Genomic DNA, 18,345 nt, shown 5'->3' on the forward strand with positions numbered 1-18,345 from the left:
AAAGTTGAATAAGCTGAATTATCCAGATTGGACTAAAATAAAATAAAAAAACGTGTACCCCATGCACTGAACGACACCACTGAAAGGACTAAAATTCATACAGGACCACATGCATTATTATAATAATGATGATTAAACTCGGACTCTCCCAACCCCGATATGTGTGATGTGTCTCACCCATATCCACATACATATAAGTTATTTTAACACGTTTTAAATTAATAGTTGGTACATATACCAATGAAAAGATTTTCGAACACGTGGAATTCAATAAAAATTATTGGATTAGGCGGAGAACATGGGCTCAGTTTGCCCAAAAAGAAATATTTTCGGATTTGATTGTATCTTTCTTTTAAAATAAGATATATACCTAATTCTTTTATAAGTACTAGAACATATAGTTTATCCTTTCAAAAAAAAAAATGGTTAACATATTTGAATTTAGTCTTGGAAAATATATTTTTTTTGTCCACTACTTTGTCAATTTTGAGTTTTGTTAATTAAGTTTTTAAATTTTGATTTTGATATATTAACTATTGATTTCTGTATATTTTGGTCAAATTGGTGACATGACATCAGACAAATCAGCAATTTTCGATTATACGTCAGTATTTTTCGATGTCACGCCAGTATTTTTTTGTGCATATTCAGCGGACTGAAATGCCTATTATGTATTAAAAAAAATAAAATATCTTACTTTAGTTGGTTTATACTCAAACATGATTTAAAAATAATCTTTACGAGACAAAAATATTACATGATATACCTAGCAAAAAATGCCTCCATCGCAATTGTACAACAAAAAATTCTTTTTAGGTCAGTGGAAATGATTTTCAAAATAATTTTCCAAAACTAAAACCAATATTGGCCATGTGTTATTATACTTTTCTAGATCCAGCCAAGCCTTAATTATTCGTGCTTAATGTTATTAATTTCTTCGACTATCACTCTCTTTTCACCACAAGTTTAAATTTTATGTTCAAAATGATATTCAATAAATAACGCTTTTCATATATAGCTAAATTGCATGTGTTGTTAAAACATAGGCTATTTATTATTACAATCTGTTTCTCACATTCCATTTAAGGGAATATAAATAATATGGTTCTCTAAATTGGTCTAATTTGGTTTTGGTCTTCCAAGTAATCGAAGTTTAGTTTGCTCCTATGTTTTAAGCTTTTGTCATATTATGTTAGATTGACGTCTTAACAATATCTAATGTTATATAAGCAATATCTTACATTACATTAAAGAGTGTCGGACCATCTCAGAATTCCGACAAATTTGGATCAGAAGCCAAAGAACCAACTTGCAAGATAAAGGCCAACTTTTGACTACTTACAATACCAAATCCTAAAACAGTATAACTTAGATGGTGAATTAGGTTATTTTTCCTTCTACGTACTTAATAAAAATTTATTCTGAAAGTGTAATTTACGAAATCTAAAATGGAATGCAACTAATATCACTTAAAAAAACATATTTAATTTATTTTGATAATGTGCATTTAATCAAAGCTATATTTAGGTTTTTTTTTTACGCTAGCTCACTTCGGTTAGCAACCATACGCAGCAGAAGATAAAAAAATTAAGGTAAATGTGCAGTAATAATTGACTTAAATTTCTTCCATCAAATTTTCTATAAATACTTTGTAGACTTCATCTCCTCTCCCATTCTTCCATGGACTCCATGTTTTCTTGGGCTCAGTCTTTTCATGGCTCCATGGTGTCCATCTTTTTCTTACTCTTACCTCTGCTCATCATTACAATGTCTCTAACCTTTTTCGCCATCATGAAAATCAGGGTTTCGTGCAGTTGTGAGATCTGTAAAGCATATATTGAATCCAACTGGAAAACACAGTTTCCGAATCTTTGCGATTGGTACACTCATTTGCTGAAAAATTCTCCATCTCGAACGATACATATCCATATTCTGAACAATACAGTCACTGCAAATCCAGAGAACGTTGAATATATGCTAAAAACTAGATTTAATAATTTCCCGAAAGGGAAGCCTTTTTCTGCAATCTTGGGTGATTTCCTGGGACGAGGGATATTCAACGTGGATGGAGATTTGTGGAGATTTCAGAGGAAAATGGCGATTTTTGAACTGGGTCGGGTTTCCATTAGGAGCTACGCATTCGAAGTTGCTCGACAAGAAATTGATACCTGTTTGATACCCCTTTTGGAATCAGTTTGTTTCAGAAATGAAACACTGGATTTACAAGATGTTTTTGGAGTATTTTCATTTAATTTCATCTTTAAGTTTTCATTCGGATTAGACCCCAAGTGTTTGGAACTGTCGCTTCCGTTGTCAAAGTTCGCTATCGCCTTCGATTTAGCGTCCAAACTTTCAGCAGAGAGAGCCATGAATGCTTCCCCACTCGTTTGGAAGATGAAAAGAGTTTTCAACCTTGGAAATGAGAAAAAACTCCGGGAATCGATTAAGATTCTCGATATTTTAGCTCAAGAAGTCATCGAGCAAAGGCGAAGTTTTGTTTTTTCTCACAAAAATGATCTTTTATCAAAATTCATGAGTGGTATCAACGATGACACTTATCTTCGGGATATAGTCATAAGCTTCGTTTTAGCAGGCCGCGACACAGTGGCTTCTGCCCTCACAAGTTTCTTCTGGCTAGTCACCAATCACCCAGACGTCGAGGCTGGTATCCTGACTGAGTTGGATAGGGTTCTTGGACCCAAACAAGGGCTCACCAGCTACGAACAGATTCGAAAGCTCCACTATTTGCATGCATCCATTTATGAAAGCATGAGACTATATCCACCAGTTCAATTCGACTCAAAATTTTGTTTGCAGGACGATATTTTTCCGGATGGGAGTTTTTTGAGAAAGGGAACTAGGGTTACTTACCATCCATATGCAATGGGGAGAATCGAAGAGATCTGGGGTGAGAACTGCTTGGAATTTAAGCCAGAAAGATGGCTTAAAGATGGGGTTTTCTTCCACGAAAACCCTTTCAAGTATCCTGTTTTTCAGGCTGGTGTTAGGATTTGCTTAGGTAAAGAAATGGCAATCGTGGAGATAAAAAGTGTTGCCGTCTCTTTGTTGCGACGATTTCGACTCGAAGTGGTACAGCCAAAGGAAATCCCCATATTCTCACCTGGGCTTACTGCTACTTTTCGCGGCGGTTTACGGGTTTTTGTTCGAGATCGAAGCACCTCATCTTAGCTTACCTACATAAGCATAGTCTATTCATATTATGCCAAACTACCTGAAGTGATCCAAAATTATGTGTGGTGACTTTGTCATATGTTATTCTTCTGCTCTATAAAGTCGTAAACATTTAGATGTGTGTGTGTATATATGTGTGTTCGTGTGTGTGTTCAAATATAAAAGATTTTATAGTTTTGAGTTTCAAATAATTTGTGATATAATTTGGTACTGTGTTGTTGGCATATTCTTTAAGACGTCTCCCTATGCGAATTAATTGCATGTTAATTATACCATGTCTATATGTTTTGTTTAGCCCATTTAAAATGATCAATTAAAATAAAGTATCGGGCTTCTGGTCATCTCAATTGGTATGGATTCTCTAATGTGCAGAAATTGATCATGTCTTATTTTATTTTTAAGATGGCGTGCCGAAATAAAACATGCTAAAAATGTTAATAGGATATGATCCACGTTGTAATTAAACCAGTAGATGTGATACATTTTTAATTCTCAAATCACATTATTATTGAGTGACTGTGTTTTTCTCGAAAGAAAAATTCATGATTTCTAAATTTTCTACTTGAAATGTCTTCTTGCTACAGGAAAAATGAAAGATGTAGAAGAATTTTTTTCAAAATCTTATTACACTGTTATTTATTTATTTTATTGCAATTGTGCCAACAGCTTAGTCATTCACTAGTTCCAACAAACTATATCTGCACTTTATTAAACCATTTTTAAGTTTTCTTCAAAACTTAGATGATTTAGATAGGATTTTGGTCGCTAACCTCGACGAAATCTTATTATTTTAAAAATATTAAAATTTTATAAGGTGTTTATTCAACTCATTTAGAAACCATATATATCTTAACATTTTAGTTATCATCACGTATGAGTTCGAGATGAAAATGTTAGAATATTTATCCAGCAAACCAATTGTAAGATGGAGTTTTTATTGGTTTTTTGTAAAAAAATTTATTTATATTCATATAATTTACATTCTTTTGGCAAAAATCTTTATTTGTTCACACATGCATGATCCATAGATAAAGAAAAACCTTTCACATACTGCAGTATATGAAAGATGAGGTCGTACATACGATGATTATAATGAAACACATCGTTTAATTAGTTTATATTCTAAACATTTTCATAATGAAACGGACCCTTTAAAAGAAAGATAAAGGCCGTTCCAACTTGAGACTAACATCCGTGATGTTGTGCATCATAATTTATTGGTAAGAACATAGAGATGTTCGAACATGCATATGAGTTTTCATGTCATGAGATAATTAAACTAACTTCGCTCGGACTTTTAAATGGTTATTATTTATCGGGTGGATAGTAATTTGTTATGATTATACATCATTAATACTTTGGACAACGTAACACTGAGGCTACACATGTTAGTGTTATACTTTGACTCGTTTATTGACTTCATGGGGGTTATCAAGTTACGAGATTGAATGTAGTTACGACATATGTAAGAGCCAGTACACAGTCAGGATTCGCTGCTCATTACCTATGGGCGTGAAAATCCTATAATCTAATTAATGAAATCATAATGCAAGGAATCAATAACCAGAGTAGAATTATATGTACTTTAAAAAAGGATTTCTTTGTTTCACACGCGATGCAACTATGAATTTTCAAAGATACTTCACGTGACTTTCGAATTTATATGCAATCTTCGATGTACCAATAATTGTAGATTCAATTAGGATATATGTGATGAAAAGACTTTACTGTACACTAACGATAATCGATTGGTTCTCTTGTAGGCATTATTAATTATGTTTTGGGAATCATGAGGTCATACTACTAAGCACTCTTACCATGATTCGTTGGTCCAACTGAAAAGAGTTATGACATTTGTATGATCAAGGTGTTGATGCATAAAATGAGCTAAATTAGGATGAGTCCTCGTAAGGACAAACATGGTCCTGGATCGAAAAGAATTGTGAATTTACGGATAGCTACATCACTCAACCATTGAGGGTCAATCAAATATTGATTTCACTATTCCATTTGAAATGTTAAATTCAAAAGTTGAATTTGATTATAAAACTTTGATATGGTCAAAATTTTAAGCTTGTAAACGAGTTTATGAACATATCCATGTCTAGAAACTAGAAGAGTACATTGCTAAAAACAGTGGATAAAATTACCTTTTTGGTATTGTATATATTTTCCACTTTCGGTTTTGTTAACAATAAATTTGCATTTTTATTCATATAATTTACGTGTATTTTTTCGTTTTTTCTTGTTGACGATAAATTTGTATTTTTAATTATATAATTTATATTTTTTTCATTTTTGTTATTTTTTTATCGGAGTCTATTGTGTATCATTCAAAATAATATTCTCACAAATCACGAACATATTCAAGATTTTTCTTCCAAAAATTCATGTCAACATCCGTATCTACAACATACGCAATTTCCAACGGACGCAAAGGACTTTGGTAGAAAATACCAAAATGAAAAAAAACAAAAACAAAAAACAAAAAACATGCGAGTCACATTATTGATAATGCAAATTTGCCTTTTAACATGAAAAAAAATATAATTTTATATTGTCGTACTGGAGTTCTAATAAATTTAAAAACGACAGTACATAGAGATAACTAATTTGAAAATTCTAAACGATAAGCTATATCTCACGTCACAAAAAAATTACTGTGAAAGGATGAAAATTATTTAATAAATACTATAAAATCGTACCAAAGAAAATAAAATAGTAAAATAAACAAAAACAAAAACTTGTATGAGACGATCTCACGGGGCGTATTTTGTTAGACGAATCTCTTATTTGGATCATCCATGAAAAAATATTATCTTTTGAGTAGGTCTCTTGTGAGACGGTCTCATGAATCTTAAGTAGGTCTCTTGTGAGACGGTCTTACGAATCTTTATCTGTGAAATGGGTCAACCCTACCGATATTCACAATAAAAAGTAATACTCTTAGCATAAAAAGTAATATTTTTTACTTTTTTCTTGGATTATCCAAATAAGAGATCTGTCTCACAAAATACGACTCGTAAGACCGTCTCATACAAGTTTTTGCCATGAATCTTTATCTGTGAGACGGCTCATCCTACCGATATTCACAATAAAAAGTAAGCATAAAAGGTAATAATTTTTCATGGATGATCCAAATAAGATATCTGTCTCACAAAATACAACCCATGAGACCGTTTCACACAAGCTTTTGCCTTTTTTCATGCTAAGAATATTAATTTTTATTGTGAATATCGGTAGGGTTGCCCGTATCACAGATAAAAATTTGTGAGACTGTCTCACAAGATATGTACTCAAAACCGAACAAAAATAACATAATAGGAAACATTTAATTGTTTTTTAGTATAAATGAATAAAATAATGATCCACCCATCAAAAGTACACGGCATGAATAAAGTGAAGATCACGCATCGTAAAGATATATAATAATTATTAAAATGTACTAAAGAAAATTAAAAAAATTACACACAGAAAATTTTAAATTATTATAATAAAGAGATTGGCGGATCTGCTCTTTTGAACTCACATTCTCGCATTATTCAGTGTCAAACTTCATCAACTTCTAGGCTGATCACTTTTAGTACAAAATAAAGTTTTTCTCAAAAAATATTCCATCTTACTTAATGGCTAATTTATCAGAAATTAATGAAAAAAATTCACGATCCATACCATTTGATCATAATCAAAATAAAGCAAGTATATTACATTGGATAGTCTAGAAATTAATCAAGCCATGCATGTTAATTTGTCACCACGGGTATACTTTTTCTAGATTCGTCGGAGGATTCACATTCGAGAAATAAATAGCATCTTCCTTACGAACCAATAACATTGATGAGTTTTCAAGCATGCTAAGTACTTTCAGTTTGAATTAAAGACATTGAAAGTTTTGTTCTTCCTTTCCCACCATAGATGACAAGTGAACAAACTACCCCCTATGCTTTCACAGAAACCGAAGTTGAAATTTCGACCCGGAGAAAGTGTATGATTTCCGAGATCGTCGTTTTTAAACCAGCAATGCATGGATAACGGCGACGATTGGGAGGGAGACTATCGATGACATAAACATCGTAGCTAGCCGTAAAAGTACATCTGCGCTTGTTCTCAAAGGATAATGCGGGATGAAGAAAAATTATTGAGAGGAGAAATATTGGAAAGATGAATCTCATCTTTGGAGAATATGCAGATGGATTAGTAATTATTCAATGTTTAAAAGTTCAATTTGTAGAGTGGATTAATACATATTTTTTCAGTTAATTTTTATTGGAGATAATGATGGTTTGGCTCAAGATTTGAATAATTCGTTAATTTTTTATGGAAAGTAATACTGCAGTAAATAGATAATTAAGTTGAAAATTAATTATAATATATTTCTTTTGGTGATTTTATTTTATATTTGTTTTTTGGAAGAGATTTTGTGATTAGATACGTTAGTCTTGCTAATTGATCGTGGAATCCTTTGTAGAATAATGGCCCAGATCAAAATTTATTTGCAGTTTTTTTTTTTTCTTTCGTGAAAATGTGTTCGCTCCACATCAACATTGTGAAAAAATATATCCGAAGTTATTATCTGGCGATAAAGATATAAAATTTTAAGTTCTTGGAAATATAAAATTAAATGTATACAAATTTTAGTTATCGGAAATATAAAAGTCGTTAATTTTTAGTTATTAATATATTATTTTTACAAATATATTCACATTTAAAAAAGGTTAAGATTGTGCAATGTTTTGCATACATACTACAGTGACGGATATGTGCGGCGGTGACTCGGTAAAGGTTGGAAAATAAATTTTTTTTTTGAAAGAATATATACTTTTCGGAAGGTTTTTTAAATTGTTTGTGATGAGTTATGACCCAATTAAACTATTTGGGTTTTTTTATAATTAATTTAAAAATAAAAAATTATTTCAAAAATAATTTAAAAAATATATTTTGCAAAATTACATTACAAAGCACGGACGCTCATTCACGTAAGATATTATTATTATTATTATTATTATTAATTAATTTAATTCGAATGAAAAATATAAAATATAAATATTTATAATATATGTTAATTATTAAATATTTTGTATTATTTGGTTGGGTGATTGAAAAATTAGAGATATAAGAGGACTGAAAGGAGAAAATTAAAGAGATATGAGAGTATTGAAGGGAGAAAATTAAGGAGAATAAAAATAGTAGCCTTTCACCAATACACCAATAAGAGGTTTAACTTTAACATATAGTATCGATAAAATTTACGCTGTATTATAATATTTTCATTCTATTATTAAATTTACATTGCTTATTTTCTATTTAATTTATTAATTTAATTTCAATCGCAACATAAAAACTCACACGGCGTGAAAGTATGTTATTATTATTATTATTATTATTATTTTAAATAATTAATTTAATTCGAATGAAAAATAAAAAAAATAAATATTTATAATATATGATAATTATTAAATATTTTGTATTATTTGTTTAGGTGATTGAAAAATTAGAGATATGACAGGATTAAAAATTTTGTATTATTTCTTGGAACAATAATTTAAAATAGAAAAATAATTTTAAAATAAAAAAGATTTTTCAATCCTCTCATATCTCTCATATTTTTAAAATAGAACAATAAATATTTTTTCAATTCTCTCATATTTTTAAAATGTTGATTTTATGTACGTTCTTTTCAATCCTCTCATATCTCTAATTTTTCAATCACCCAACCAAATAATACAAAATATTTAATAATTAACATATATTATATTTTATATTTTTCATTTGAATTAAATTAATTATTAAAAAAATAAATAATAATAATAATAATAATAATAATAATAATATCTTACGTGGACGAGCTGGAGCGCGGGCGCGGATTAATGTAATTTTACAAAATATTTTTTTAATTATTTTTGAAATAATTTTCTATTTTTAAATTAATTATAAAAAAACCCAAACTATTTAATCCGATTGGGTTCAATTCTATATATTGGTTATGGGATTCAATGGTTAGAAAATTCCTTTTCAAGTTTCAAAAGTTAGAAGTTATAAAAAAAATAAACTCTATTCACTCTCATTTACCACATAAAGCATTCAGTGGCTTATGTGTGACAATATGAGTTATGAGACTTCTCACGTATTTTTATTCGTGAGACGAGTCAACTTTGGTCATATTTACAATAAAAATAATATTTTTCATAAATTGCTCAAATAAATATCAGTCCCACAAAATTAAACCGTTTTGTGTTTCTAATAATTCGCTGTTTACAGCAATCCCCCATTTGATTTTTTAGAAAAACATTTTCATGGAATTCTATCTCTAACAATATCCCACACATAGGGATGTAATCGAGTCGAGCCGAACTCTTGAATGTTTGAGCTTGGTTCATTTATAATCGAGCCGAGCTCGAGCTTTATTTAACGAACATATGCATGGCTCACGAGCTTATTCAAGCCTTTATCGAGCCTAAAAAGCTTAATAAATATGAATTATACATTTAAATTTTCATTAAATTAATTAAAAAGTAAATTATATATTTAAAGAAAAATATATTATTCTTATTAAAATTTGTAAATTTATTATAATAAATAAATTTAATAGATTTTTCTATATATTTCATAAATAATATGCAAAATCAATAAATCAAATATCAAAACTATTATTTTTTCATCTAAAAGATTACTCATGAACTTACCAACGAACATATTCACGAGCTAACGAGCCGAATACTGTAAAACTTGAGTTTGGTTTGTTTATCTTAACGAGACTCATTAAACGAGCTCAAACGAGCTTTTATCGAATCGAGCTTCGAATAGCTCACAAACGGTTTGGTTCGTTTACATCCCTACTCACACAATCTTTCCATAGTGAACTTCGAAGCCGGTGCACTACGACTGCTAGCAATGCAGTATGCCTATATACTGTATCTAAACTCAGTAGAAAAATTCTTACATTGAAATATTTGATCATTTTTATGTTTAGTACAAATAAAAAATATATTACACAAATTGAAAGGATCCAATGAAATAGGGAGTCGATAATAATCAAATTTCGATAATAATATTGACAAATGACAATAGTGGAACCAAGAACTTTAGTAAAAAAATATATATTATATATTTTAGAAACTTTACTTTTTAAAAAAATACATCTTAAAAGTTCAATTTTTTAATTAACAAAAACACCGTCACTAATCATTAATTATTCAGTGGCGCCTGTGGTAAATATGTTTCATGAAGTGAAATTGATGAGTAGTTTTGTTGTGCATCGTTTCACGGGTTTATATCGTGAGACGGATCGATCAGGTTTATATATATGATACAAAATAACACTTTAGATATAAAAATAATATTTTCAGTCAAATCAACAAATAATACATAATATTTTTTTATAACATAATTAACAAAAAATAATAATATTTTGTGGTGAAAAATAATACTTTAGACATAAAAAAAAATTAGTTTTTCATGGATCGGTTTGAATCAGAGATTCATTTAATAGATTTGACTCTTGAGACGTTTTCATATGAGTTTTTGGTGTTGATCCAATTCTCATACGTGTAAAACCACCCCATTTAAGAGTGAGATTACACTAGGAGAATCTAGTGGAAACTCAAATACAATAATGATTTGAAAGGCAGAAACTACATGTTTCTACAATAATGTTATGTTTTGAAATTTTAATTTTACTCTTAAATATTAAATTTTGGTGGGGGGGACCTAATCTTATTTAAACGTTAGAAGCATAAAAATGATGAATCTTTTTTTAAAGATAAAATCTCAAGATTACGAAATTGGATTTATTTAGATCTAAAATATTAAAAATTGATTAGCTCTACTATTTGATGGACCAAAAAAATTAATCAAGTGATCAAAGCCACTTTAGTGATGTAGTCATCCAACCCACTTTAACAATTCCAACTTCATCAATGGGTCCAAATACATAAACTTAGCATTTATTATTTATTACCTCCATATGTTTCTTCCTCAAGTGAAAATCGTCACATATTTTTTTACAACTGAAACTCGTAACTGATAATAAATGTATCTATTTCTTGTTTCTTTAATCATTGGCTTTGTTGAGAAATCAGTTTTAGTTTCTTTTTTTTAGGGAGAGTTAATCAGTTTTCTACACTCCACAAGTGATAAAAGTTTGAAAATATTGCAGCAAATTTGAATTCAAAGAGATTCTAAAAGTGGGTCGACTACATTTTTGTGGACCACCAGCACAATTTCTTTTTCTATACATGTAAGAATGACAGAATAAATATTTCAAAACAAGAGAGTGAATTTGGTATGAGAGAGACAGTAGAGCTTTGTCAGCTCCCTCCTATTGTTGAATTACCCTCCCAAGAATTTTCTTCAGGTTTTTTATTATTAGATTGCTCAAAAAAATAAAATAAAAGAAAGGAAAAACCCGAATACTATTTATTCCGCGACGCAGCGAGTGAAATTTCTTAGAGAAAATGTGCTGTTAAATCCGAAGTAGATCTCTGGAAGTTTCAGGCGCTGTGATTTTAGCTAAGTTCTTTGTGTAGCTGTCAAGGTTTGATCTTTTGTGTTGTGATGCTTCATTTCTTGAGAAAATGTGCTGTTGTGAGCTTCTGAATTCTGATGTATGTTTTTTTTTTCAGTTTAATTAATGTTTGATTATTGAAACCATGTTTAAACTTGAATAATCTTATGGGATTTATCAAGAAAAGTAATCGGCATTCTACCAATAATCAAAGGATGAGTAGAAGCGACGCGTGTAGAAATGGGATAGCTAGTACAAATTAGCTACTTTTAGCTCGCTGTAATTTGCCTCGTTTGTATGTGCTGATGCCTTTTGCAGTTCGAAAAAAGTTGATTTGTTATGAGTACATTTTGTTTCATAGTTTTACTGGATTCTTGACTATTGATTTCTCTCGTTAGTTGTTACTAGGTGCACAATCTGCTCCTGCACAAAGTTTTTGAATGTTGTATTTCTTTTCTGTAAACATGATTGGAGATGACTTGTTGGAAATTCGAATAAAACATTGGATTCTGAAATGACCCATGACATTACACGGATCGACAAATTGTGGCCTCGGGGCTCACTAATAAGTGAGAGGGTGGAATCAAGAAAATAAGAATTTGGAACCAAATGTTTTTTTTACATATTATGTGTATTCTTTCTGAGTTCTTTTATTCGCGTTATAAGGAAATAAAATGTGTTTCATCTGTGATGCATTATTCTGATCATCACCAAAATGCTACTTGTAAACTGTGTTATTCCTCTTTGTCTATGCAGATAAATATGATGAAGCATTAGTCAACTGGAAATAAACTAGTTCTATTATCCATTTTATTGATTCATGGTGCTGAATTCAAGTAAAATAAATTTATTCTAGCTGCTAGAATGGATTCTTTTCGCGGAAATTGTGAGATAGTAAAGGCGAAGGATGAGCCGAGTACTACTCTCCAACCTCGAACATTTCATCATGTAAGTAGAACATGGGACAGAGAGCAGAAGCCTCCACTCATGAACAAAGGATATAAAAAATCTTTGGAAGATGACATTGAAAAGCTTTTTGAAGCAGTCAATATCAGGGCATCCAAGAGTTTGGATCTCTCTGGCATTCAAATAAATTCTTCAAAGATGCCAATGAGGTTTTCTAGTTCTCATTCTCCGGGATTTGGATTCTCCGAGCCCGTCACTCTGAAACAGGCGTTGAGGGGATTCTGTATTTCTCAGGCAGCAGAGATGGCCACCATGAAACGGCTGATGCTGCCGGCTGCATCTCCTAGGATCTCAGAAGTCAAGAGAATCAATAATCTGTACCAGTCTGTTGTAGTTGAAGCGGTGGGTGAATTATCCGGAACAAAGCTTGAAGATGACATGCCAAATTCTTCAAACGTGAGAGCTCGAGTTCTTCAGGATTCAATGGTGACATTACAATCCAAAAGTTCCTGTCCTCCTAGTTTTGATGTTGGACCAACAATAAAAGATATGGAGTGTATACCAAGTGATTCTGGTCAATTGATGGCTGACTTTAGTGGAAAATGTACTGGATTATCTCTAGCAGGAGAAACCCCGATCTCTTCTTCCAATCAGGCAAAATTACTGAATCAGGCTGAGGGTGCTGATTACTCTCTTGGTCAAGGCAATATAGCACCTGCATCAAAAGCTGATGTACAGTTGATAGAAACTGTATGCTCGGCGGACGAACAACACAGTTCTGTTTCTGTTTCTGTTTTACATCATCAAAAGGCATGTGTTAATTTGTTGAAAGTGGAGAAGAAAATTTATAGCTCAAACAATGTAGCAAGTGACCCATTCATGAATTCTGCCACTTTATTGAGAGGAGTAAACAAAACAGCGTCTAAGTTGAAGCTGAAATCCAAATTACATGCTGTACCTTTAACTGGTGCAGTAAAAAACAGTAGAGGAGTGAAATCCAAAAGGGCCACCTCCCGTATAGTCAAACCCATCACCAGAAACAAGAATTTTGTCATAGAGAAACCAAAGACGGTGGCGATATCAACTTATGAAGTAAATAGTAGTCTTAACCGTGATTCAGGGCAATTGATCTGCCAGAAATGCCTGTGTTCTTTGAGAGATCCAAGTGAGAATCCCTCCGAGATTAGAGGTACTCCTATTGTTAAAACTAAGATTATCTCCAATCTCAACGAGAAAAGGGATATCTCTCAAAGCTCAAAGAGCAGCATATGCGATCTTAGTAGTAGCTCCACTAGCCTCAGTGAACAGAGTAATCTAAGTGGACCAACTTGCAGAAATAGACCACATATGTCCAAGGACATGAAATGGGAAGCAATAAATGACTTAAGAAAACACTGTCTCCTAGAATTGAGTCGCTTTAATCTATTGAAAAAACTTGGTTCTGGGGACATTGGTACAGTTTATCTGGCAGAGTTGATAGGTACAGGTTGTTTTTTTGCGATTAAAGTAATGGATAATGAGCTCTTGGCAAGAAGAAAGAAGCTCTCTCGGTCCCATACAGAAATAGAGATTCTTAGAATGCTGGACCATCCGTTTCTCCCAACGCTCTATGCCCAGTTTACATCTGACAATTTTTCTTGTTTAGTTATGGAATTTTGTCCCGGTGGAGACTTACATGTCTTGCGGCAGCAGCAGCCAGGTCGATGTTTTCCTGAACCAGCTGCAAGGTATCATTTTTCAAATTCATTACTATTTGTATGCAAATATCACTTATAAAATGCAAAGTATGACTATACAACAGATTGTTGCTTGAAGAAAAAATGTGTAATGCACGTAGTCCAACCTTCAGGCACTTGAACATAAATAAGTGGAATTCTTGAATTTCGATAAATCTTTGATTGAGCTAGCTTTTGTTGTGGATGAAAGAACCTCGGAATAGGACTTTGGTACATAAATGAACTATGATTATATTTGGGATTTAGATACCTTTGATTGGAATAGATCTGGAATCCATGAAGAATAAAGTATCTGTATAATATATAAGTTACTGATTAGTTATTTTAAAACTCGCAAATTTCAAGATGTATATTTTTGTACTCGAAATTTGTACTTAGTTATCAAAGATTATTTTTAAGATTGTCAAGATTATCTAAAGTGGTAAGTGATAATTAAATATTTGTGTAAAAACTATCCAAGGAGTTCAAATTTCAAGTGATAAATATACAATTTTCGATTTGATATATAGATATACATAGGTCACGATTATGAACGATTCAAGAATTAAGATATAGATATTGGATACACACAAACCTGTATATGTGTATTTTGAAATTTATTTGTATAATTTCGAAACTAGTAAATTAAAAAACAAGATAAAAACGTATGAATAGTTATTTTGTTTTGATTAAGGGTGTGGTAGTAAACTTCAGAAATTCTCCAACAGAATTGGTTCACACTTTTCCCCAATATATCCGACATCAACATTTTTTTGGAAAGAGTCAAAAAAGATTTTAGGTGTCCTAATTTCCTTTGGTAGCTACTTGCTTTGCGATCGAAGAAACGGGAGTTTTGACAGTTTTGCCAGGTCTTTAGAAGGTTCCTTAGAACTCAATGGATTCTTGCTGCGGGCAAGAACTGGTTTCATAGAAAGGGTCGAGAACTACATAGATCTGACAACCAGAATGAAATATTATTTAATCGTGGAAAGTTTTATCGTTATTCGTGGAGGGTCCCGAAAGAATTGAATTGGTGAGATTAGATAAGTTGATGGCGTAATCTCATATTTTAGAAATTATCACATATTTATAGGTATATATTTAAAAAATATATAAGGGATGAATAAAAGTCTATATGATAAAGAAGATTTATGCATGGAAATTTCGAAAATTGCCCGCCAAGTGGATGAATAAAGAGATCACGATCTATCAAAACTAAAATATTGGATTATGATCTATCCTAAATTTAAACTTGGATTCAAAGTTTTAACGTAAAGATAACACACGATCTGGATAGCATCTACACTCCTATAAATAGCGCAACACCCCATTCGAAAATCTCACACATCTCAAGCTCTCAAATTTTTCGAGTTTTGCTCTCCAATATTTTCGAAAATCCCCTCCTAAATGCTGGTGCAGTCATCGAAGTGTTGTAAGTTCAGAAAATTATTTCATCTCTCCAATGCGAGGAACCCAATCTTCCTCATTCATAATATGCTATCATATGTTTAGAATAACATATCCAAAATTTAGCTAAATCCAACGGTTTCGTATACAGCCTCCGCAAAAAAACTGCTCAAATTCTAAGCGAGGATAATATATATATTGTTTTTCATCCATAAACAGGTCAATAAGACTTCCAAACCCGATCTCATTTATTTGACTTACTTCTGGATATATTGTGCAAGTTTAAGCCCGATCAAACGGTTCAATAAGTCGCAAAGTATTCTGCAAGACGACTAGCCGAGTGCTGCTGCGTTCTCGAAATGCCGTTTGCGTGATTCTTCTGTAGTTTTCGAATTCGTCAAGCAATAATAAGGTAATTGAACTTTTGTATATAATTTGGCATACGTGTTCTTTTAAGTGGACTTATGTTTTAAAATAATTTGTATATGAATTGTTTCAATTTTCAAAAGTTTTGTTTGAGCATGAGTTATTCATTTCGTGTTGTGTTGAAACTACCATTTGTTTTGGCACTTTGAGGATTCAACTGGATATGAGTGGAATCCCAACATAAGAAAAGCTTATGGCCCTTACACGGTGAGATTGTAACTGTTATATGGTCTCACATCCTTAAAGGTGTAAAAATTAGGAATTGATGTTAGTAAACCATAAAAAGTAGAGAAATCTTTGTGTCTAGTCCAAGCTTTGCTTACGTTTATGCTTATGATATATGTTATACAAATTATGCTATGCATGATTTGTTATTTCGAAGATGATGTGTATTTGGTATGTATGTGCTCGAACGGTCCTCACTGGTTGAGTGACGATCATATCACTCACACCTCACTCTACGCTCCCCAGATAAGTCAGAAGAGGAAATTGAGGAATAGGAAGAAGACCAGTTTTGGGGCGGGTAATAATATGGATCAAAAATTTTATTTTAGTTTTCGTTTATTTAAATTTTTTGTTCAAGTTGTAAATGCTTCCGCAAATTTTTATCCTTTTCAGATTTTATTTCGTAAAGATGATTCAATATTATGATATTTACGTAATAAGCTGGTTTTGATTTATAATGTACTATGATGCTTGTTTTTTGGTGATTATGTTAATGTTGAACCATAGCGGTGTCGACTAACTCCTGTCTCAAGACGTGACAGTCAGGGATAAATTGGTATTAGCCACAAAATATGTTAATGTTTGACGAAGTTTTGAGTGGCTGGTCTTCATTAGCTATACTGGTGCTTTTTTATATGTTTTATACTTTTTGGTTCTTGCAGATTCTACGTCGCAGAGATCCTTCTGGCTCTTGAATATTTGCACATGCTAGGCATCGTGTACCGAGACCTTAAACCTGAGAACATCCTTGTCCGTAAAGATGGTCACATTATGCTAACAGACTTTGATCTTTCACTCAGATGTTCTGTTAGCCCAACTCTCATTAAATTGGTAGGAATGAAGGAGCCACCTAGGGTCTCTGGTCCATGTGCTGAATCTAGCTGCATCGACCCTTTCTGTGGTGGACCGTCATGCAGGATGTCGTGCTTTAGCCCCCGGGTTATGTCTTCATCTGCAAGATCAAGAAAGCTAAAAACTGATGCATCCGAGGCTAGATCATCTCCTCAGCTTGTGGTGGAGCCTACAGAGGCACGGTCCAACTCTTTTGTTGGTACACACGAGTACTTAGCTCCAGAAATCATCAAAGGAGAAGGTCATGGAAGCGCCGTTGATTGGTGGATGTTTGGCATTTTTCTTTACGAGCTACTTTACGGGATGACTCCGTTCAGAGGTACTGGAAACGACGATACATTGGCCAATGTCATCTTGCAGAAACTCGAGTTCCCCAACACTCCAATTGTTAGTTTTCAGGCCAGGGATCTCATCAGAATCCTGCTGGTGAAGGAACCTGAGTATCGCCTGGGTACAGAAACAGGCGCTGCTGAGATCAAACGACACCCATTCTTCGACGGACTGAACTGGGGACTGATACGCTGTGCCGTTCCACCTAACATACCTGAGGTTTACGACATTGAATATTTGAAAACATCGTCAATGGGTTCTGTCGTTTAGAATTTGAGTAGTTCTACCGGAAAAAACATTTCTTGAGGAAAACCGATGGCAGGTTATATGTTATCTTGAATTCATGATTTTAATCTATTGAGTCGCTCCTCACCCTGGTCTTCTGTCCCTCTTCCGAATTCCTTGGTCCTTCAATGTCTCTTGTACCTTGTATCCAGCAAATTTGTATATCATCGGAACCATAGCAATGTCCTCTTATTCCTCACGTACCGTGTATTTCTCGTGATCACGACGGTTTAATACAAAGCCAAATGCTTCTCTTTGACTTTGTCAGTTTCCAGGTTTTGTTTCCTGTACACCATAATGTGGCTATCATGTTTGCCAGCTTCAAGAATCTAGGCGTAAAGCAGCATTCCAGTTCGAATGGCAAGAACAGCACCAAGATGAGGCAAACTTAAGTAATTTAATTGGTTCATCTGTATTACATAATCAAAGTTAAAATCATTTATATATAATTGCATAAAAGTTAGTCCTACAAGAATGTATATTGTTGCCGTGCCAGAACGACCT

At 32.4% G+C, this 18,345-nt stretch overlaps 2 protein-coding genes across 2 annotated transcripts; both read left to right on the forward strand.

Annotated features, from left to right (window-relative positions):
• Positions 1 to 1,677: 1,677 nt before the first annotated feature.
• Positions 1,678 to 3,307, forward strand: LOC142546279 (cytochrome P450 94C1-like). The gene has a single exon (XM_075653912.1). The coding sequence runs from the start codon at positions 1,681 to 1,683 to the stop codon at positions 3,187 to 3,189; it is 1,509 nt and encodes a 502-aa protein (XP_075510027.1). The 5' UTR covers positions 1,678 to 1,680; the 3' UTR covers positions 3,190 to 3,307.
• A 7,969-nt stretch (positions 3,308 to 11,276) lies between these two features.
• Positions 11,277 to 18,332, forward strand: LOC142546280 (serine/threonine-protein kinase D6PKL2-like). The gene is made up of 3 exons (XM_075653913.1): positions 11,277 to 11,725; positions 12,452 to 14,328; positions 17,037 to 18,332. The coding sequence occupies exons 2-3, from the start codon at positions 12,560 to 12,562 to the stop codon at positions 17,824 to 17,826; spliced, it is 2,559 nt and encodes an 852-aa protein (XP_075510028.1). The 5' UTR covers positions 11,277 to 11,725; positions 12,452 to 12,559; the 3' UTR covers positions 17,827 to 18,332.
• Positions 18,333 to 18,345: the final 13 nt, after the last annotated feature.

The sequence above is a fragment of the Primulina tabacum genome, chromosome 5, assembly GCF_025594145.1.
Source record: "Primulina tabacum isolate GXHZ01 chromosome 5, ASM2559414v2, whole genome shotgun sequence".
Classification (NCBI taxonomy): Eukaryota; Viridiplantae; Streptophyta; class Magnoliopsida; order Lamiales; family Gesneriaceae; genus Primulina; species Primulina tabacum.

Bases quoted from the DNA above. Each gene is read 5' to 3' on its own strand.
- LOC142546279 (XM_075653912.1), top strand. From the start codon at position 1,681: ATGGACTCCATGTTTTCTTGGGCTCAGTCTTTTCATGGCTCCATGGTG.
- LOC142546280 (XM_075653913.1), top strand. From the start codon at position 12,560: ATGGATTCTTTTCGCGGAAATTGTGAGATAGTAAAGGCGAAGGATGAG. The intron at 14,329-17,036 runs GTATCATTTTTC...TGGTTCTTGCAG, and splicing joins TTTCCTGAACCAGCTGCAAG to ATTCTACGTCGCAGAGATCC.